The sequence below is a fragment of the Parambassis ranga genome, chromosome 17 (assembly GCF_900634625.1).
Source record: "Parambassis ranga chromosome 17, fParRan2.1, whole genome shotgun sequence".
Classification (NCBI taxonomy): domain Eukaryota; kingdom Metazoa; phylum Chordata; class Actinopteri; family Ambassidae; genus Parambassis; species Parambassis ranga.
The window spans coordinates 15,228,332-15,251,156 of NC_041037.1; the positions used below are offsets into that span (position 1 = coordinate 15,228,332).

General features: G+C 42.7%; 1 protein-coding gene across 1 annotated transcript in view; it reads left to right on the forward strand.

Moving 5' to 3' along the window:
• Window positions 1-6,187: 6,187 nt before the first annotated feature.
• The window catches only part of carmil3 (capping protein regulator and myosin 1 linker 3), a 64,045-nt gene continuing 47,407 nt past the window's right edge, over window positions 6,188-22,825 (forward strand). Inside the window, exons 1-5 of the mRNA XM_028427652.1 lie at window positions 6,188-6,281; window positions 9,325-9,419; window positions 19,431-19,481; window positions 21,769-21,828; window positions 21,918-22,039. Coding sequence (XP_028283453.1) covers window positions 6,224-6,281; window positions 9,325-9,419; window positions 19,431-19,481; window positions 21,769-21,828; window positions 21,918-22,039 — 386 coding nt within the window. The 5' untranslated portion in view covers window positions 6,188-6,223. The remainder of the gene's footprint in view (window positions 6,282-9,324; window positions 9,420-19,430; window positions 19,482-21,768; window positions 21,829-21,917; window positions 22,040-22,825) is intronic.

Genomic DNA, 22,825 nt, shown 5'->3' on the forward strand with positions numbered 1-22,825 from the left:
TTTTTTCTCGCAGATCAATTTTTTTGCTAAACAGCACTCATTTTTCCTCATCATGCTTTTCTTCCCAGTGCATGCTGGGAGGAGGCTCCAGCCTGCCTACCCTAGAGAAGAAACAGATGGGCAAAAAGAAGAAGGTATGTCTGAGTGAGTAAAGATCTGCAGGTATGCCTGACTGCTCACCGATCACAGGTTTACTTTATCTATGATTTAAGGTCTATTGTTTGATATTTAAAATCTATTTTTTATTCGATTATTGATTTTTTTTACATCAGAGGATGAGGATTTAACAACTCAATAAAGTGCAATTTTCTGCTCTATTTGGTGCAAATTCACATATAACTTACAGTATGGTTATGTCCTCTTAAGTCCATTATGCAGATACTTGTTTATAATTAAATTCTGTGAACCTGTGCATATACCAAGGAACCTTAAGTAACAGATGAGCCGTGCATGGAGGCTCGGAGACTTTTTAATATTGCACAAGTAGTAATAACCTGCTGTAAAGTACACATGTTAATCACACCAGTGTGCAGAGAAAACTGCGACGTCCACTAAAACACACACACACATGAATTTCAATGTACAAACATTTGCCCACTCTTCCACTTTTTAAGTGTTTCATCCTTTTGAATTAAATGGAGTGTCCTTAGCTACTTTAGGTAACACTTTAAACTTTTGCCCTCATCCATGTAACTAAGTTTCGGGAGGTATTAATTATTTAGCTGTAGCTCAAGCTAAAATGACATAATGATAACACTGCTCTAAGCAGGCATCCACTACTATAATAGCTCTCACAGTCTGTTGTACTAATGTTATATAGTTACATAAGGGCACTCAGAGTGCAGCCTGATGGAGGTGACTTCAGGTGGGAATATACACAACAGATTTGGCCATTAGCTTTTCACAATATGCTGATGGTAAAGAAACACATGGACACATTATTTAATTATACTCAAGGCGTCATTGCACAAAAACGACATGCAGTTTGTCTGTTTTATTGGACTTTGCAGATCAACTTTGTGCTTGGTTTAAGGCACAAAAAAATCCTCCTGTCAGTCGTGACGTCGGCTGTAAAAAGCGAAACCAAGCGTGTGGCGTTTTGCTGGAGCGTGAAGGCAGCCGTTTTTCGTTGGGGGGCCTGCAGAACTGTAAATCTGCAGTTAGTCTCTCGTGCTGATCTGCAACAGTTTCTCTCTGACAGCTGTTTGGTGAAGTGAGGAAGCCTGCACTCTGTCTGAGGCAGCTGAGATACAGGTTTACTCAGCAGTGTTATTGACCGTCTTCGAGGAGAAAGTAGATAATGTTCTGAGAAATCAATAGATTTGTCATTAGACTGTTGTTGGAATAAAGACTGAAAAGAAGGCTGCTGCACCTAATGATGCTTATTTTACACCATATAAATGAATACATGTAAAGTTTGTTACTAGTCTGATAAAATAAATGATCAATATTTATAGACTGCCACATAATAGCAAACTCTTCCTCATACAGTACCAGCCATTGGCCTCCTGACTTTACAGCAAAATATACTATCTTGGTGACAGCTGGACACTTGTTTTAATATCAGAGGGACACACCACCATTCACAGATTTGACTTATGACTTCTTGCTCCTTATTGTTGCTGCCCCACCTCCTCCTCCACCACCGCTCCAGCCTTGTCCTGCATTAGCATTTATATTTGTACGGCTTTAGGATGCTCAGCCTGAATGTTTTGTATCCATGGACTCAGCCAGAGGAGCTTTGAACTCAGAGATGACCTTTTTAAATTTGGTCCTGGGGGAGGAGTGTCTGGCATAGATCCACAGCAACAAACTCAATATGATTGTTGCAATAAAACGGTTCAACCCTGTGTTGTGAGTATCCTGACTGAAATTTTATTCAACTGAAGGTCTCATCCATCCTGGCATGATGTCAAAAATCCTGGCTGTTATGTTACATCTAAGACCTTAAAAAATGTCTGGAAAAGGACAGCGAAGCCCTTTAGGCATCATGTCCAATCAATACTCTTTGTTGCTTTTTGGTGTGTGACATTAACAGATCAGTGGAGCCATGAAATATGAAGTCAGAGAGTTTAGCTCGTGCTGTTATCCTCTCTCCGGTCTTGAAAGTGATCCTCCCTGTTACTTCCATTAACTCACTGACTTACTGTCTGTTCTCTGTCCTGGGGCAGAAAAAAAAGAAAGAAAGACGAATCAGACAAAATAAAGTGTTGTAACTGCAGGAGCCTTGACAAAATAGTGTGTGTGTAGCCTCTGGCTGAGTGCAACACATGCAGGCAGTCAAGCTGTCTTCTTGTTGCCAGCTGTTTCACACACAGTCTCTTCATCTGCATGCAGGCGCATTTAGATACTGGCTGCTGTGGATTCAGTTTGTCTCAAGCAGAGCTATTACTGTGAAGGTCAGCCCAGATTTATGCCTTTTGGTAAGCCCTAAAAATAGGGGGAGTCAAATCCCTGTGGGCAACTGTGAAAATGCTATAGTGTGATAGCAGGAGAGGACAGTAAGTACACTATTGTACAGTGGGTTCCTCTCTGCTTCAGATGGGAATACTTCACTGGGAGCTGGCTGTAGTTCAGCTGTGAAACTGAGCCTGGGTAATTCATGCTTTTCTCTCACTTCTTTCAGAAAGGCATTTCAAAATTAAATCAACCAGTGACTCCTTATGTAGGGGCCTCATCATTTTTGAGTTGATTACAGTGTGAGTAATAGGATGATAGGACATCTTTCCATTTATTTAATAACTTTTTAACACCAAAGGTGGCATTAAAAAATAACAATTCAGCAGCCACACACAGGTGGTGATGCGTGCTAGTAGGTGGGGCTAACATTCAAACACTGTGACACTACATGGATGTCTAGGTGATGGGTCAGAGCCCATCTATGGTGAACCTGTCCACTTCCTTTTACTGCCAGGGTACTGAAACTGGCTGCACTTCACAATAAAGGCGCACAAGAGGCAGACAGGCTGCTGCCAGAGGATTTTCACAGCGGGCTCCCTCTGCTGCTCATTGGATGAGTGATATAAATATGGTGAGTTGTGGTATGAGACAACATTATTTTTAACCCTGTCAACTCATAGGTTTTCATTTTGGGGTCTCAGTAGCGCCTTCTCATACAGTGACCACATACACTCAAAAATAGAGCTCTTTGATTTGATGTATGTGTCACCATTTTTTCCATAAGGCTTAGAATTTGGATCTCTCACAAACACACACACACACAAAATAAGTTAAATATGGATCATGGATGCAAATAAATGGGACTGTGTAATGTATTAATGTATCCTCCTTCTACGCAGATCTAAAAACAGACTAGAAAAACAAGTGTGTGCGTGTGTGATCTCACTGTGAGTGATCCAATCAGATTTAAAGGATTTGATTCCTCTCCTAACCATGGCTGACCCACATACTGAATTCTGTTTAACTAGCAAATACATGGCATTGCAGAAAATATCGATGCTCACTCATGCTCCTTCACACATCAACTAACCTTCATAAACGAGAAAGATTTAACTCCTCACAGTGCGCAGCAGGACCTGTGACATCACTGCCACCTGTGGTCAGGAAAGGCACTTGTGTTAAAAGGTCTGTGAGATCCATCCACCACTGTGAATGAGATAGGTAATATAAAACCTTTGTGAGGCACCACGCCGAGCAGAATGTATTCACGTTATAACCACATTCTCCCTTCTGATGAGGATGTTTACTGTGTTTGGCCAGATGAGGGCAGCTCTGCTACACGGAGTTGTGCGTTCATGTATAGCACATTTTTTTAAGCAGCCTAAGGTAGATCCTGGGAAGAGATTGAAGTCCTGCTTTGAAGCATGATCTTGACTTACTGGTAACATCAGAAAGAACAGTGAGATGAGTTATGCTACAATTTATATCCTCTGGATGTGGATGTGTCTACAGTACAGCTCTCGTCCTGCTCCTCCTCCTCCATCTACCCCTCAGTGCGTTGCTGTGGATTCTCTCATTTCTCCAATGCACAGATGTTGTGCTGTCTCATGTAGCTATTGTCAACCAAATGTCTACAGATGTGTGAGCAACAGCTTTTGCATGAACGAGTGTTGTAGCAGCGCCTCTGTAGAACCTCTTATCCCGGCATTGTTTTATGTAAGCAGACTGGTGCACGCAGGCACCTACACAGACAAGTAATCGAGAGCATATTGAGCATCTCGACTCCTATCTATGAGATGCTGCACTGATGAATAAATAATAACTCATCCTTTCAAGTGCATCTTTGAACAGCGCTGAAGTTTTTAACCCAGTGAAACCTGGGAACAGCCACAGCCCCCTAGACTACTGAAGCCATACACACCCTGCCTTCCTCCTTCAACGCCCCCCACCCACTCTCTCACTGGTATAATGCCCCCCACTGGGTCTTCTTTCATCAGGGTGGAGTATCAGTGAGACGCAGACACAAAGGTCTCTCTCATATACATAGAAGCATGCATGCACAGCAGGATGTGCACTTTTGGTGCACGTCTCCGGGCTCCCCGGAGGGCTCAGATTTTGAGGAACAGAGAGACAGCTGCACTCATCATTTCATAAGCACATTTTTCAAATTAAGACGTGATATATGGGACAAAAAGAGTTAAAAAAAAAAACTCTGGTCTAATTCTGGCTTTGGAAAAAAACAACTCAACTGTGTTGCATAAGTGATGACATTGACAAGTAGCAGCCATTCAGATGAGAGGGTGAATCATATATCATTGTTACTTACAGCTTGAGCTTCAACCTGGCCTCCCCAAATTCCCCATCCCAAATCCTATCAGGGCCATGAATGGTGATGTTACAACGGTGAGGGGGAAAGCCACTGAATGAAACAGTTTGATATATGGCTCTATTCCCTCAATGTCCTCACATCATTACAGAAATATTGCCACGAAAACACATTTATCAAAAGCAGTAAATCAGCTCTCAGCTCAGACATAATAAAACCATTACATCTCTGAGAGGAGCTATAGTTTAAACATATTTCAAATAGAAAAATTACTTATTTTCTGTTATATAAGAATCCACATGACTGCTCCAGACTGTGATGCTGTTTTCTTTTTTAATTCATTCATTAGGCATATAGTATAGCAGGAAAACAGTAGGGTAAGGCAGTCTGGCCCCGCCTACTTGGTGATCAGAATGCTGCAGCTCCTATTCATTACTGCACAAATACAATGCTTATTTTAGCATTGTAGCACAGCTAGGTGGCTAATGATGTTAGCATGTTGGTGTGAAAGATGAGAGGACAGTAAACCAAACACTGAAAACTTTAGAAATCAATTATATATCAATGAGTTTAATGATAATAAGATGTTTTAATTCTGCTTTATAATGGTTATTCATTTATTATTTATCATTTGAGCCCTCAAAAAAAACTTTTTAACTCTACTTTCTGTTCAGATTGCATTCTTAAACTCGGCTTACTCACTACTTAGTGTTGTCAGTGCTGATCTTGTAAATCAGGGATTACGCAGCATCTCCAGGGGTGATCATTATTGCAATTTAAACCCCCTGGTTTGATTGATTAACTAAATATTAACCGCTGACATTCTGTCTGTCTGATGGTTTTGAGCCATCTAAGTGCACTGCTGCATTGTGTAATCAATACCTTAGCACTGCTGTCTTCAAAACAAAACAGAAAATCAATAAATAGTATAAGTGATTGTTTACCAGTCATGATTTGGTGAAAAAAAAGAAAAACCCTGCAGATTAATCATTTCAGTAGAAGAGTTGGAATTGTTGTTGGTGTATTGTTCGAATTAGAAATAGGGGCCCCTCATCCTTCTGCATTCTGGCATCTTAAATGGGCCCCTTGTTCTCTGGGGCCCCGTAGACAGATCACGCTGTCACGCAATATGTCATTAACGTTTCAAAACAAATGGGCTGAGCAAAATGATGAACATAAACCCCAACCCTCACTGCCTCCACTCTCTCTCTCTCTCCCCCACACACTCTCTCTCTTTCTCTCCTCACTCTTCCTCTGAGTGCTGAAGTCGGAGGCGCTCGTTGCTCGTTGCCTTTTGCCAGTGCGCACCACCACGGCGTCGCTGCATACACCACGCTGTGCGGACTGTTGCTGCTGCGCCCAGAGCACCTGCAGGCGCAGAAGAAGCGCAAAGAAAGAAGCAAAAGGGCGAAAAAGAAACGGGTCAGGGACCGTGTGAGGGAGCTTTGGAGAGAGGAAGGAGGAGAAGAGGACCCGGCCGGCCGGGAGGAGCGCACCATGGCTTCAAAGGAGATCACAGCGGCGGGCTTCGTTAACGTCAGCAGGGAAATCACAGGTGAGCATCCAGCGTGACTTTTTTTCTGGGGAAAAGTGTGTTTTAAATTCTCATTAAAGCTCCTTGAAAATGAAAGATCGGATGGTGAGAGCAGGCTTGAGGACGCATGAGGGTTAGTTTTCTTTACTCACCTGCTCACCGCTGGCCATTTGAAAGGAGTTAAATCACCGCAGGAAATGTCTCCCAAGGCATCAGAGGAGTTAATGGCTGTTGGAGGATTGTGGGATTCGGTGCTGTTAACTTTTGGATTGATTTGTCATAAAGATGTGAGAATTATTGCGCACATGGGTCCTGTAGAGCTGTCAGACTTATTTTCAAGTGGTGGGCTACATGTGAGCGCGTCGTGGCTTTCATGTGCGTTCATTAGGAGTTTTATCCTTTTATTCTGCCTGTGTGTGTGTGTGTGTGTGTGTGTGGGAGCTGTTGTGCGGCTGGGAGCGCTGTGCGTGCATGTATCTTAAAGTCTGCGCAGAACAGCTGACAAACAAACATGTTTGGTTGATAGGCCGTTAAAGAAGGTGTGTCTCTCACTGCTAATTATCCTGATGCGGCGTGTTAAGTCCCTCTGTCAGGCAGCTCAACTTGGTCAAAGCCCCTTCTGTCTGGCCTGCTGATAAGAGCCAGGCAGCATTAGGCCATTAACACACCTGCCAGTGGAGGACAAGTTGGGGGAAAAGGGTGAAGATGGGGAGGTTATTAAAGTTTGGGGGGGGGGGGGGGGGCAGCAGATCCATCAAAGTGTCAAAAGGCCAGTGAAGATAACTGAAGGGGAAGAGAGGGGAACAGACACATCCCCACCCCCCTCCACTCACCTCTTCTCACCCCTTCAGGAGCAGATGCTGAGGTCACAAGCAGTCTTTGGGGGGGCGGCTGCACAGTGTGTTTAAAAGGTTTAAGTGATTGGGTCTTACCCAGATTAACGTCAATAACTCTCTGTTTGTCTTCAGCTGATCCTTCTTTTTTCCATCATTCCGTCTCAGCCTCTCTACGTCTACCGCTGCTCAGTCAAGCGTGAGAGCCAACTTCATGGCTGTTGTCAGGATGGGGAAAGTGTGAATTATGAGATACAGTGAGAGAGTTGGAGATACTGTGACAACGCAGAGCGTCGTGACACAGCATGACTCGCTGTATCTCCATCTGCTGAGCTCCAAGAGTGCACATTTAGCATGGGTGGCCCAGTTTGTAATGTGGGCTGTGAAAAATCACACAGCTTGTTGGCATATGTGAGTGTGGGTAGTCCGAGAATATAGGTTGAAATTGTTTTGGTGAATAGCAGGTTGCGTTTTTTTTTGTTGTTGAGTTGTTGTTGTGCAGGAGATGTAAATGTAAGAGGCCTTCGGTGCGGTTCAGTGAGCTTCAGCAAGGTCGCCTGGCATGGCATGGTGGAGCTGAGGTCCCTAAAGATTGCAGCTCTGGGTAGTGTGTTTGGCTCCATTGAGATGAGCTGGCTGCGTCTTTCTCTCTTTCTTTCTCTGAGGCTAAAAATAGCCCAGTTATGAGTCCCCTTCAGTTGTGTGTGTCTGACTGTCCTCATGTCTGCTTGTCTCTGTGCCTGTTCACTCATGTGAAGCTGTCTTTAAAGGAATCATCCACCTGTCCTCTCCCTAAGCTCAAAATCAAAGACAAGACAATGATGAATATCATCTGGGACATGGGCATGTTTTCTGATTGACAGCTACATCCAAACACAACAGCACGGTCCTGTGGTGCCTTTCAAACAACAGCTCTGAGAGGGCGGAGCCGCTGATATGTTTACACAGGACCAATTCCAAAAAGAGTTCCCTGCTGGTGTCCTAAATCTAACTCTTAATGCCCCACATGTTCAGCTTACTTTACCATTAAAAGTCACTTTAATGTCATAAAACAACACACAGGCACCAATAAATCAATACAATAAACACAAAAATCTCAGTCAGTCTCTTAATTAGTTAGATTAGGTACATTGGGTGATATGCCAGATTATATTGTGTGATTATAAATCTCCCCTTATTATTATGCCTATATTCTGGATGTGCTCGCCCGCTGCATGTAGCATTTTCAACCAAAACCTGTAAACTTTACTAATCATTTTTCATGCACATGCCAATATTTCATTTGAAACCAGACTCAGAACAAGTTCTGATATCAAAGAGTTTTATATGTGGATGCTGCAATCTGACTTTTTCTTAAGGCCCGATAATGATACCGACCCGGGCTTTGTGATACCAATCCAATACCATTTCCTCTGCAGGTATTGCAAACATCCATCAAACACACAGCAAGGGTAATATTCATCCATACGCCTAGGTCTTTGCCTTTTGTCTCGCTCCATGTTGTTGCTCTATGTGTTTGGGAGTCAGGTGTAAGCTGGTATGCTGCATGTGCTGCGGATGCATATTGTAGCACACGCTACAAACATAGAATGCATATATGATATGGGGGATTGGTATGAATGCTGCTATTAAACTCTGTTGTCTTTCTTTGCTGTTGTACACACCAATACCAAAATGCTGGATTGCTATTGGTCCATGTGCTGCTGACCTTATGAAGCTGCTTTCAGCCAAACATTGAATGGGCTTCTGAATCACTACTGGTCCTGCACTCACAGTGAACCCTCAATAGAGTGTTTTTTTATCAATATTTTGCCGTTATTAAACAGTTCTGCTCCTCTCATTTTAGTGCAGAGATGACTTCATAAAAAGCATCTTGTGATGTTTGTGTCTCTGTGTGTCTTCCACAGAGGAATGACCCAGTCAGTGCAGTTCAGGCTGGGAGGAATAAGATCCCCTGCTGATGGACTGGTACTCTGTATCAGCCAGTATCCTGAGGCTAGCTGTCTGATTTGGTGTCTGCAGAAAAAACATGGTGTATCTGTAATATTTCCCCTCAGGTTTTTTTTTTATATATAATTTGTCACAAGGCTCTCTCTCTATATATAGAACTTTTTACAACTCTTGTGAGTGCATCTCTGGGTAGCACCTCATTTTTTCTGTAATGTGTTTATGTTATGTGATTAGTTCTACGTTTTTATAGTGTTTTTTTTTCTCTTTGCTCTTCCTTCCAGAGAGCATCAGGAAAGTGCTGGACAAACAGGCCATTAAGTTTGTGCGAGCCATCAAGCAGGACACCAGGAGCGGCAAATCAGAGGACAGGATCCTGGTGAGACGCCAGCAACACCCTCACCTCACAGCAACGTCCCATTTAGAGCGCTTGTCAGTTAGTGATCCTTAAAGTTGAAGCATCTTTATGTAGTGAAAGTGTTAAATCTGGAACACCAAACAAATTGTGACTGACACTGAAGGAGCCATAAGAAGTCGCAGATTAGTCTTTTTAAGACAAACAACAGATGCGTTGAAAATTAGGCTTACCACAGATGCTGTTTAAGGAGAGCAAAGTGGACACCATGCCATGGCCTACTGAGTCCATCCTCAGAGTTTATTAGATGTGGCAGGATGGCCTTAATGCCACAGGCAAAGAGTGTGGGTTGTGTGTGTGTATGTGTGTGTAAGCCTTACATTGTGCAGATACAGCAGCACCTTTTATTGTGCTGTAGAAGAAACCTGTGTGTGAATGCAAGCCAGAGGGTGTGTGGGCAGCTTGCGGTATGTTCAAGGATCCTGTGTGAAGCGAAGGCCACCGCTGTTTTTGAGAGATTGTCAGTTAGTCAGATGCATCGGTGACCAATTACTCACTCACACGGCGTTGCTATGTGCAAGCTCCTTTCCTCCCCTTGAAGACACAAAGATAAGCAAATCAAAACTATTAATGAGAGCTTCCCTTTAGTTTTCCATTTCTGCTGTTAGGCTCTCTTCCCCATCTCCACCCCGCCTCCATCTATCTCCATCATTTCACCCCCCCCCCCTCTATTTTTGTCATCTCCTCTTTGTTTCCTCTCTCCCCTCCCTCCTTATCTGTCCATCTCGATTATTCTCTTCCCTGTCATCGCCCCCCACCCCTCCTACTGCCACCACCACCGCTGCCGCCGCCCCGGTCGCCTCTCACTTTTCTCTCCGTCTCTCCCCTTTATGCCCTTCCCCTCTTCCCTCCATCTTTACTCAAACCTGTAAAAGGGTATTGAGCTCCTCTTTCCATCAGAAGCAATTCAATTAGGTCTTTGCCTTACGAGAGTTTTTTTTTTAACTATCCAAATGGGCCTTGGCTGCTGATGCTGCTGCAGCTGCTGCAACAACTCCATATTCTTTCAAGGGAGGCTTTAGATGGATATATATATATACACATGCATTCATTCTAGCTGGTTGTCAAGGTCTCCCCCTTTTAAAAGGCAATCTGTTCATACTAATGGATACATTTGGTTGAATGTATGAAGGTTGAACAGATGAGAAAATTGGCAATAGACTGTTTGTTTATGTCTCTTTGGGTATTGTGCACAAAATGTTCACTCATGCTTGAAAATGTCACATGTAGCCGTTTGAGAAAGTGGAGTATTTTAGGATTGCTTTCTAATGCAGAGCTTGAATTTAGTCTTGAAAATCATTTTTTTAAGCCTGAAGGCTTAAGCAAGGCCTTCTTTTACCTTGATCCCCCCCTCTTCCCTCCCTTTCATGTGGATGTCTCCTTCTGAAGATTTACCAGGTTAAATCTGCACAGGATCATAGCTTGATTTGTGGAAAGAGAGTTTACATCAAGTTTATATTTACTCTTTTATCTGTTAAAGTCTTTGTTCTACATTTTTTGCTCTTTCTTTACCCTCGGGAGACTGCTGGTATCCAACTGTCTGTGTGTGTTGACTGTACCAGCCATCATGCTGCGACACACACACACATACACACAGGGTTGTCTCTACATACACACACACACACACCCATCTCAGACAGACACGAAGGCTCAGCATGACATCCAAACGACACCCAGGGCAACGCGTTGGGGAGCATCAGCATGCATGCTTCCATCAGTGCCTGTGCAAAAACACACTGTACGCACACACACACACACACTCATACGTGCAGTTTGACATGTGCAGGAGGCATCTACGCAGACACGCAGTACTCAGCGCATCAAAACTTAGCCCACGCTCCTACAGCGGTTATTAGATCGCCCTATTTGGAGATTAGAGGCAACTTGGAAAACAAAGCATCTTCAAAGGCTGAGAGGGGGAGAGAGACATGAGAGGGAGGGACAGGGAGGAGTGGTGGGTGTGATGGAAGCGCAGGGGAGGGCATCCCACAAGGGGGAAGGGATTGAAGGAAGGAATGAGAGAGAGAGAGAGAGAGAGGGGAGGAAATCTCTGATTTGTTGTGACGCCCCAATTGCCGATTTGGCTCTTCCGCCACTTATTTATCCTGATCGGTCGCTTCGTTTTCTCCTCTGTTGACTCTGCGCTTTCCTCGCCATCACTTAATAATGGGCCTATTACTGGCCGAGAATGCCACTGTGTGACAGTCCTGAACATGCTCATTCCCACTTAAGATGTGCAATTGGGTGAAGGTCCTGCTCACGGGACGTCTAGTAGGACTGAGGTTTGAGGTTTAGTTAGTGCTTTTTTTTAAGATTCAGTGTTGCATGTTTAGTTTATGAAATTGGTGGATATATAAGTATAATTTATGGTCAGCAATCAGTTTAAGAGTTGCTTTACTGTGCATAAATCTGTCACAATGACACCAACAAGTTACAGTAAACTGAATGTCTTTCCATTTAAGTGATTCAAAACTGATGTTGTGTTTAATCTTTTGTTTCTGCATGCAGAATTGAATCATTCAATCAAAAATCAGATGTGATGTTGTGCCTACATACAAACTATAAACATTTCCTCTAACTTTAGGGATACAGTGTGTGATATTCAGCAGCATGTAACATTTCTTTCAAATTCCTGCCTCTCCAATCATAGACTTGTACTTTAATGGTAGACCTTGTTTTGCAGAGTCTAACATGTTGTTTACCATGTTTTTCCTTCTTCAGTATCTAAGGGCATAAAGCCCCCCCGGGAGACAAACCTGAGACAATTTGTAGAAAGACGTGCCTCCTGTTTGTAGTTAATCATAGGCAAGCATCAACAATATCTTCTGTTAGGATTCCTTCCCATCTCTCCTCGTGTCCTAAATCCAGCTCCATGTATCTCATTTTCCCTGGCTGACTTGTCTTTGCTTGCTGTTTTATGTTTCTCTCCCTATTGTTTTTAAGCCTCTACTGTATGGCTCTTTCACTCCCTGGGGGATTTTGACATGATCTCAGTGAATTTGCATTTTCTCTGTTCTGCCTGTGTCTGTTTAATTATTGAAGTGTATAGCTCTTTGGAGTTGCTTCTGTTCCTCAGTGCTCTGTCCAGTGTAAACTACTTCAACTGACTTGTTGAGACTTTTACTGTTGTGGAGAGTTGTCAGACCCCTGGCCTTAAAGTGGGCTGATTTGTACAGTTGAAGAGTGCCTTCTGTTGCTCTGGAAATGTCATCAGGATTATCTCAGATTGTGGCTGCTAAGCTTTGGTAACAGGGACATTTATTTGTCCTGTCAGTGTTGATGGTAAGTGTAGTTAATTAAAGCAATGCAAGCAAAAGTACTTTATTTTCATTGTTTGGCTTTAACACAGAGGGAAACAAAACACTTTGCTCTGTGTTGCAGGCAGGTTACCTGCCTCCTGCTATTGATTTGTTGTCCACACATAATGACGAATGGTCAGTCAATGGTGAAGTAGAGGGTTAAACTTTGCTGGGTTGTAAAGCACGTACAGGCTCTCTCTGGGTGAGCAACAATACACCCAGAGGGAGCAGCTCAGTTTATGGATGGTCCCCACTGGCTGTATACTCTAGACTGGCAGCGGTTTCTGTAAGGACACAGTAAAATGTGCACAACATCATCATAATAAAAGATCAATTTTTTCCAATGAAACATGAACAGCATCAAAAGCACGGCCGCAGGACATGCAGTGGAATTTATAGTACAGCAGATTTTAAAACAGAGCCCCAGAGATAAATGCGGTTGTTTTTGTTCATACTATATTTTTGATTCAATTGTGTAGCAATAAAGTTGAACTGATGAGTGAGTACATCGGACATCCCTTTCTACCTTCTACATACACTAAATGCGATTTACAGCTAAATGTATCTAGTTGTCTGTCACTTTTATTGAATATTTAGTGGAAAACTCAAGCAGGAGCATCATGGCAAAAACAAAAACACCACTACATTGTAAAATGTCTTAGTGTGCTCTCCTCTTTGCTCATATTTGCAGGTAACGGATAGGCTGCAGCCAATGACCGTTTTAATTATAGTCAATGAATTGAAAGATGTATTGGAATGATTAATTATCTTAATAATAAAATAAATCATTGTTAATGAATTAATTATTCAGCAATCAGCTCTTTAAAAACCTATATTAAAAAAACTCATTTATTTAACTAATTTTGCTGCCTATTTGTAAATTCATACAGACAATAAATATATATATTTTTATATATATATAAATATATACACAATTCTATATTTTTTAAGGAAACCAAGGACAAATAGCAAGTGTTTTTAAAAAATTACACAGTTTTCACCAGGAAAAGTGTATTTTGTGTCATGTTGTCTGAAGCTGAGCCACAGTTTATATAAACATAAGTAAGTCAGCATGTGCACATGGTCCCTCTCAGGCTTTCTCTCCTCTGAGAGCAGGTGTTCCTCCCGCAGAGGCTGGTCTGATGTTCTCTGCTGTCTCACCAAGGCCTGCCCATAGACCATGCATGCTTTAACCTAACTAGCAATCAGTTTGAAACATTTACTGGCTATTAAAATTGGCACCATGTTATGTCGGCTATGTCTATTACATGCTGCAACCTTAATATACAGATGTGTAGAGACAGTACAGATAGTGTAGCGTGACAGTCGACGATTTCGTTTTACTAAGCTGTGGAAATGAATTGACTTGTGTAAATGATTTTGTGTCAGATGTATTTTACTCTTGCTCTTCAGTATGTGTCTATGAAAGAGTCACTGAGAGTGTACTGACCTGCTGTCAGCTGTGCAGAAGCAGTGTCCTCCTCGCTTAATATTTTCACTATGGAGTCTTTCTTAATGCATCATTCTGGTCATTTTTTATAAAATCTTTGATTTGACTTGTTTCTGTAATCCATTTTAACTCCTCTCGGTTAATTACTGATTTGCATCATTTCCCAGAATACCTTTTGACACCTCCCAGAGAACGTGACGGAGCATCTTGAACTCGTAGGTGCTGAGAGAAATGCAGCAGGCCAAGCAACAAAACGTGTCCAAAACCAGCCAGGAATGTTTCCAATGACTCTCTATTTTTGGCATTAATAACTTCATCAACACCGTACAATGAAACAGAAAGAATCTATTTGGTGGTGGGAGAATGTTTCTCACTTTCAAGGTTTCAGCTTAGAATTTTTTGCATTCTTGTGTTTTGTGTTTTGAAGATCCGAGCCCGTAGTTACAATACAATACAGCCAATGTTGAAGTATGTTTTAATGCTACAAAAATCATTACTCGACTTAAAAACGGAGCTGTTTGTTGCAAGGAGAATCAGACTGCGTGCTGTGCTGTGAATAGAAGGCAGAGTACAAAGCAGTAAAGCAGAGACGGCCCTGTGCTAGCGGCAGAATCTTGTAAGATGCTTGTGAAATGGCGAACATCACCCCTGCATCACCCTTTTGATGGCTTGCGAGATTGTCTGCATGGAGTCATTTTCTCTGCATGTATCTAGATTTACCATCTGACATTGCATGGCGTGTGCTGTAATTAGGACCGAGCTTTCTTTTGATAAACAGAACACATGTTGGTAGCCTATGGCGGAGAGGCTATGAAGTGTGAGCGCTGACCTTCTCTCCCCCCCCTTGAGAAGCAGGCAAAGTGTGAATGAGTGTGTGTGTGTGTGTAGTCAGGGCTAAAAGGCAACTGTCTCAGCTTGTATTTTATCTCTTCTTCCTCTGGCTCATCTTTCCTCATGCATTTGGCTTCACCAACACCATCTCATCCCACATCCTCACTTTTTCTCCTCCCTCCTCTTGGCTCATTTACCCAATCCCTTCCACTTTTCAGGCTCCATTTCACCTCCTGTACTGTTACAGAACGAGCCTTCAAGTTTTCCTCACTTTTCTCTTTGACTCCATTTTTAGGAGAGGATCTGGAGCAGGATGCGTTTTTGAGCTTTGCATTTCTTTCCTCTGATTTGCCTCTCTCTCTCCGTCTTTCTACCACTCTAAAGTCCATTTATGAAGCAGGACCCGGGGCATCTGTGCCCACGTCACTTACTCACAACACACACACATACGCATGCATGTAATCTGACAAATTGACTGATGGCAGGGTTGTGTTTTTATGATTCGGAGTTCACTTGAGTGATGGTGGCTGACTGTGAGTGTGTGTGTGACAGAGAGAGAGAGAGAGAGAGAGAGAGAGAGCGAGAGGGAGGCGAGTATATAGTCCAATGCCAGCTTAGCTAGCTATTGTGCATCATTATATGTGCCGTGTGTGAGTCAAAAAGGAGGGTGTGCTGTACTAGAATGCTGGACTTATGCAAATGTCTGTATTGGAATGTTTCTGTTGTGTGTTGCTGTGTGTTTAAAATGCCCTTGTGGCTGAGCAAGACACACCATGGGCGGCCAAATCTGGCACTGATCCCCCCGCTTGTTCCCTCAGAGGCAACGCCGCAACACACACACACACGACCCAGAGACACACTTTGATTTGCACCATCTCGTTTGAAGTGCAAGACCCAGAGCCTGACAGCTTATGATTAATATAAGTCCCCGCCCTCTGCCCTCTCTGATGCGCATGCACACCAACACACACACTCACAGCCAGTGAGAGACACATTTGTTTTTTTTTGTTTTTTTTTTTACACACACACTCCCTCTGTATGACACACAACTCCCACCCTGCCCTCACAGCCTGTTTCAGGGGCCGGCCGGCTGGCTGGCTCTTTGAACTAGAGCTTCTGACGCTGTGCCATCACAGCAAGGGCACCTCTGTATCCCCCCCCCCTTCCGCCGCATCTTCCTCACGTTCCAGTTCTCTCTCACCGCTTCCTCGTCACTTTCGCATTGTCACCTGCCGTCTCCTTGGCTGACCGGATCAAAAAAAAAAAAAAAGAAAAAAGTTGACCATCTCATCTCAGAGGATTTCCTGGGCAGAAAGTGAATCTTTTTCACGGCTTTCAGGATTTCCGATTGATCTTTGGGAGGAGAGGCTTTGCCAGAATGCCACATGAGTTGCTGGCTAGTGGGGTTTCCTTTTAGCTCTGTCTGTTTGTGGCAATTAATTTTAATAACTTAATGTGCTGTTGTTGTGCGTTGATGTCCCAGATCTATCAGCAGTGTGTGCTAGCCAGGATTAAATCATATTATGAGTATAATTAATACATTTCTTGGGCGTCACTGCTCAAACCAAGGAGGCAAGAACCAGACACCTAGTAATTTACACACATTCATAGTACGGTAGATGTATTCTGACAGCAGAAAGATTATACAAGGACCAAATTGTGATGGGTGAATGACTGGTCAGAGCATCTCTAAAACTGCAGCTCTTGTGTGGTGTTCCCAGTGATCAGTATCTAACAAAAGGTGTTAAAGGAAGGAAAAGAGGTGAACCGGAGACAGGGTCAGTGGTGTCTAAGGGATTTGACGGCTGGATGGCCGTTCCTGAAAAAAGCTTATAGCATCAGAAGTAATTCATGGACCTATGGAAGAAGGCGGCGTGCCCTGATACATGGCTGGTTGTTGTGAGGCAGTGTGATGCTTTGGTCAGTGTTCTGCTACAGTGGCCTCTTTCAGCAGGATAATGCTCCCTGCCAGAAAGCACAAATGGTTCATGAATGATTTAAGGAACACAACAACCAGTTCAAAGTGTTGACTTAGCCTCTAAATTCCACAGACCCAGTGGGATGTGTTGGACCAACAAGTCCAAATCCATGGAGACCCTTACAACTTCCAGGACTTAAAGGATCTGCTGGTGCCACACACCATCACACACATTCATAGTTCTAGCTTTGATGGATCAGGAATGGGACCTATACTGAATATTAGGCAGCCATAATGCTAAGGCTGATTCGTGTATGTTTTGGGATGACTTCTGGTTCCACTTGTTGAATCGACTCCTGCTTAGTCACAGTCACACAGAGCACAACTAACACAGCTGGGCCATTATAATATAAATTGATCCTGTGGACAGATCTCAGGCTGTGAAATCACATAATAACTCAGATTAGCAGAGCTGCTAAAGAGGAGGCTGAAAGGGCAAGCTTCCACTCAGCTCAGAATGTCAAGGCGACTGAAATATTGACACAATGTACTGTGCGAATCTGACCGCTATTTACCGTTTCTAGTAGTTATCTAGCTACAACATGTGGGCTGTTAAATGGTAGAGAAAACTAACCAGAAGGCTTATTGACTTTTCTTTCCCAGAGTACAGTGTGAAATCATATTTGACAGCTGGCTTTGGAGTTTGTCTAATCGTGAAATGCAACGGCTTTTAAAATATAAAAGCGATGTGTAGAGTTCATTCTCGGATTTGATGCTCGAGTGAGGAAATAGTAGTGGATTATTTGACGAAAGAAAAATGCATGTACTGTATGTGTTTGGCCTTGTATCAAATTAAAAGCCACTCACTGCTCCACATACCCCCATCCAAGTAAGCAAAAAATAACTGGGTTATCGATTGTCTCTAATGATACCTCAAATGGCTGTAAATGATACATCGGGAGAAGAGAAATTCTACGCAAAGAGGCCTGGGTCAGCACCAGAGGATCAGATCGGGCACCCATCAGACTGCCTGCATTATTGATGTCTTTGTTTACATGATGAGACCTTCTGTCAGGTAGCGCTGCTTCTGAAGGAAGACAATGCTTCCACCTTTCTCATTATACATAGACTTCCTCAGTGTTCCTTTTTCTTTTCTTTCTTCCTGCCCTCACTGTGCCTCAAGGTCCTGCACTCTTCTCTGGATTTATATAACAGAGTTTTCAAACTTGTCAAGGAGCTGTGATTGGACTAACAATCTTCTGCAAAAACCCCTCGCCAGCTCCAGCTCAGTGCAGACTTTCTTGTGGGAGTATCGTTCTGTCTCCTCCTTTTTGGTTTTCACTCCCCTCTGTCTCTTCTCTGTGGGAGTCTGTTATGGATGTCTGTATGGTTAAGACACAGGGTTGATCTGTGAGGAGAGCTTTGCCAGGAGTTGGTATAGAAGGGAAGACTTTATTATCAGGAGGGAAATCTAAAGTCTCTGTCCTTCTATCGCCTCCTCTGTATCTCCTCCCTCTCTCTCTCTCTCTCTCTTTCTTTGTATGTTTCATTTCCTTTCTTCCTCTCACCGCCACTCAGCAGGGCGCCATTAGCCATTCAGCACAGAGAGGCCTTGAGGAATTGAAAGCGACAGAGCAGAAAAAAGAATAGAAAAACTGAAACGGGGAAAGGAGACAGGGGAATTGGGAGATTGGAGGAGAGGGTAGGGCGAGGGGCGAGGGGCGAGAGGGACTGGAGTGAGAGGTGTTGGGGCGGGAGAAATCCAGACAAGACACAGTGGCACACAGGGAGATGGAGGGATTAGGGATTAAGAGGGAAGATGGTGAAAATGAACATATTTCCATGGAGATGAAGAGAGGAATCGGAGGAATGACAGGATGCAGAGGAGGGAATTATGGTGGGGAGACATGAATGGAACACAGAGGAAGTGTGGCCGAGAGTTGGAGAAGGGATGGGTGGAGATGCACAGTGTGCATGGGCTATGCTAATTATGGGTTTTTGAATTATGAATGAGATTAATTGCATAGGCAGATGTGAATATATTCACATTTTTCCTCCTCTTACTTTACCCCAGACACTTTTAAATGGTAATGCCTTTCCTCTGACAAAAGCACACCTCTCTGCTCGCTCTGCCCATTTTCTTTGTCTTCTTCCTGCCCCCTCATGTTTCCTCTCTGGCATCTGTTGAATAAGTGGCGCTTAGTGCCATCAACTCAACTTAACGCGATAAATCGGACTGTCATACGACTTGCCATCTGACCATTATATTCCTCACACACACACACATACACACGCCCTATCATCATTAGGTTGCTAATGTTTAGAGTGCTTAGCATGACTTACGAGCCATTTGGATGAACCGCAGAGATGATTTGCTCTCTTTATGGGATGTTTGTGCTGTGCTATTTTTTGCTTTGATTTGCATTTTGCATTTCCTGCTCTGTGACAGAAAAAAAATAAATGTGTTCTTCCCTCAGGTCCTGGCAACATGGAGACTGTATCTCTTTGCTGTCAAAGTGCCCACCAAGGTAAATGTTCCTGTGCTCTCAGTGGAATTTGATGGCTTTTACTTGCCAGCCTTGATCTTGTGGTAATTTCATTAGAGATGTGACACACAAAAAAGTTTTCCGAGATAAACGATGATGACTGCGATGTTAAAGAATGATAGCAGTCACGGTGACAGTGAAGATGAATGGCAGATGGCACAAAGCCTGAGCAGCAGTTTGACATTTTGGGAAATATTTTTATTAGTTTTACTGGCAACATGCAGATGAGAGATATATTACCGTATTTTCCGGGCTATAGGTCGCAGCCAAGTATACGTCACACCAGCCAAAAAATCCATTATGGAGAAGAAAAACAAGATATAAGAAGATAACTATAGCATAAAGAACATAAGACAAGTTTATCAAACTCCGGAGGTAGACAAGCCTAGAATGCCCTCTAGCAGCTGTCAGTGTGAAAATAACAAAATAACAAACGTGAAATTATATATTTTAATATATAAGTCGCACCTGAGTATAAGTCGCATACCCAATGACTTACCCGGTTGTTTTAAAGCAACAAAGAAGAAGTATCTGACAATTTAACAGTTGCTAGGAGTCGGATTTGGTGGATTCTGCTAAACTATAAATGTGAACAAAAAAAAGTGTTCATATGTGTGTCCCCGCAGACATGAGAGAGGCATCAATGTTCTCATCAAACTCTTGGCAGCAGAGTGAATAAACACAAACAACCACCTCCAAGGCTGCAATATAAATAAATAAAGCCAACAAAGAAGTGCCAAAATGTGCAGTTCCTTCAATAGTCACTGGAGGCTGGCTCCCCACAGACCTCCATACTGAAATGACCAGCTTTACAGCAGAAATAAACATGTTTACAACTCAGTACAGGTGTAAAGGTTCTTTTAATGCTTTCAATTATATCTATTTAAGTGCATGACCACTTGGAGAGACGGATGGATGGTCTTCCATCTTATTAAATACTCTGTGGAGCAGTGTTAATTTTGGCAGCAATTTCTGATTTAGTTTTTATTTTAGTCTGTGACTAAAATGTCATTTGATTTTAGTCACATTTTAGTCATCAACATTTTTTAACTTTTAGTCTAGTTTTAGTCGATTAAATATCAAAGAATTTTATTTGACTAAATCTGCTGTGGATTTTAGTCGACTAAAATTCTGATATATATTTTTTAATGAAATAATTAAGGTTTGAAGTGCAATAAAAACAGGCACAGCTTTAACTTTTGTTGTTTGAAACAAACACCTCTTTATTTAATTGCTATTACCTTTTCACAAAAGAACCAGTGAATAGTGAGCTGCTCTCCCTGAATCCACTGTTCAGTCATGAATACTACTACTACTACTACAGCAAAATACTTCAGTGACAAGTTAGAAACAGTGCGCATGCTGTAAAACCATCAGCAGCGGTGACTTCATTTATAGATTTTGTCACGTGTATCTTTGAACGGAAGTTAAGATGACTCGTCTGCAAACATCGCTTCACGTTTATTTTGTTTTTACCACTGATAGTTGCTCCACATCTTGTTTGTCTTGACATTAAACGTGTCCGTGTGTCTGTCCTCTCCTGTTTTGTTACCATGCATGAGTACGCCTTCTTCCAGCATCACGGAGTAACGTCCTTACGCAGAGATCACTTCTGATTGACTCTCTGCCGCCATCCCGATTCGTCCCTCCCTTCCACAAACAAAATTTGCTCTGATTGGATCTCGTCTCCATCAATAATTTCATATCGTTTTTATTCGTTGACGAAAGTGTCAGTACATTTTGTCTTCGTTTTTGCCACCGTGCGTTTTTATTTAGTATCAGCAAAAAAAGGTTGTTAACGAAAACTATGACTAAAATGATTCGTCAACAAAATTAACACTGCTGTGGAGTAAAATTATTTCTGAAAATGTCAAACTATTTCTTCAAAAAGAATTCAGGTATATTTAAATGTTGTTAACAAGTCAACATGCTTCATTTTTGTATGAAGTAACATGAATGTATTTCATTGAATTTATCCTGTCATGGCTGAGTTAGTTCCAAAGAACTTTAGAAATAGTTCACTCTCAGTTACTGCTCTAACTTCTCCATATTGGTCGAGGTCAATCAATGGAGCCAGTTGTAGCATTAGGGCCGGGGTTGCTGGCCTTCCTGTTTTCAAGTTAATTTTAATGATGCTACAACATTTTTATGTTTAAAATAAACAGTTAAAGCCAAAGAACTTAGCATATCTAATTATCTTTGAACTATTATTGAATGAGGAACATGTGGACCACAGAGATGATTTTCTGCTGTTGTTTTTTATTTTCAGGCGGAAGTAACCTTCAACTTTTTGGAAATCAGAGCAATGAACACCTACCCGGAACACCAGGTGAGAGCAGAGCAGTGTTTCCTGTCATCTGGACAGCATAAAGCATTACAGTGTACATACAGTGTAAGAGCTGTCATGTCCATACGCAGGTTGTCATCGATACAGACAAGACTACCTACTCGCTGCGACTCCAGACCCAGGAGCAGCTGGATCACGTGGTCAGCCACATCAACTACGCCCTCTCACGAGTCTTCAACAACTCAATTTATGCGTAAGCATATCCGAGCATCTCCGCCTCGATCAAAAAAAAAAAAATAGCTGCCTGTCTGTAATGTACGTGCTGAAGAGGGGGCAGGTGGGGGTGTTGCCAGTGAGCTGGCCAGCATTAACAGCACTCGACAGTGTGTTGGCAAGTTGGCAGCTTCACTTTGGGGGCAGCCAGATTCATTCTCGTCTTAGCTGTAGTTTGCATCCACTTTTTTGTGTGTGTGTGTGTGTGTGTGTCTCAGTAGACGTTAACACCCAGCAATCACTAGGATTAAATCAGCCGGCTGACACAGGCTGTTACCTGTGTGTTCTTTTTTCTTTGTTTATGGAGTGCAGTGAGTATAGCAGTGAGTGCTCAGTCGCTGACGGAGCTGTGGACTCAACCCTACAGTCCAAAAGCCATTTGTGCTCAGCTAAAAAACCCTGAAGTGGGCGCAGAATACCCTCTGTTTCAGTGCACACACTGCAGAAAAGCCTGGATGCAGTTAAAGTCTGATTTATTTCTTTATTTTTTGTCATACATTCATATGACCGTGGATGAGGACAAGCAAAGCAGAGAGAGTGCATTTCCTTCTCTCCGGCAGTGCCCCTGCTATTGACCTGCACCAGGCTATCTCCGCACTTTATCATCATTCAGAATGGCTCTTTTTCCATTAGGGCTACGGCAGACGATCGCTTCCAGTGAGAACATTTAAAAAGAGTAGAGAGAGGAGGGAAGAGCTGTTGTTGGTTTGTTTGATTGTTACCGAGTACATAGTACAGATAGAATCGAGGTAACATGCACGTTACT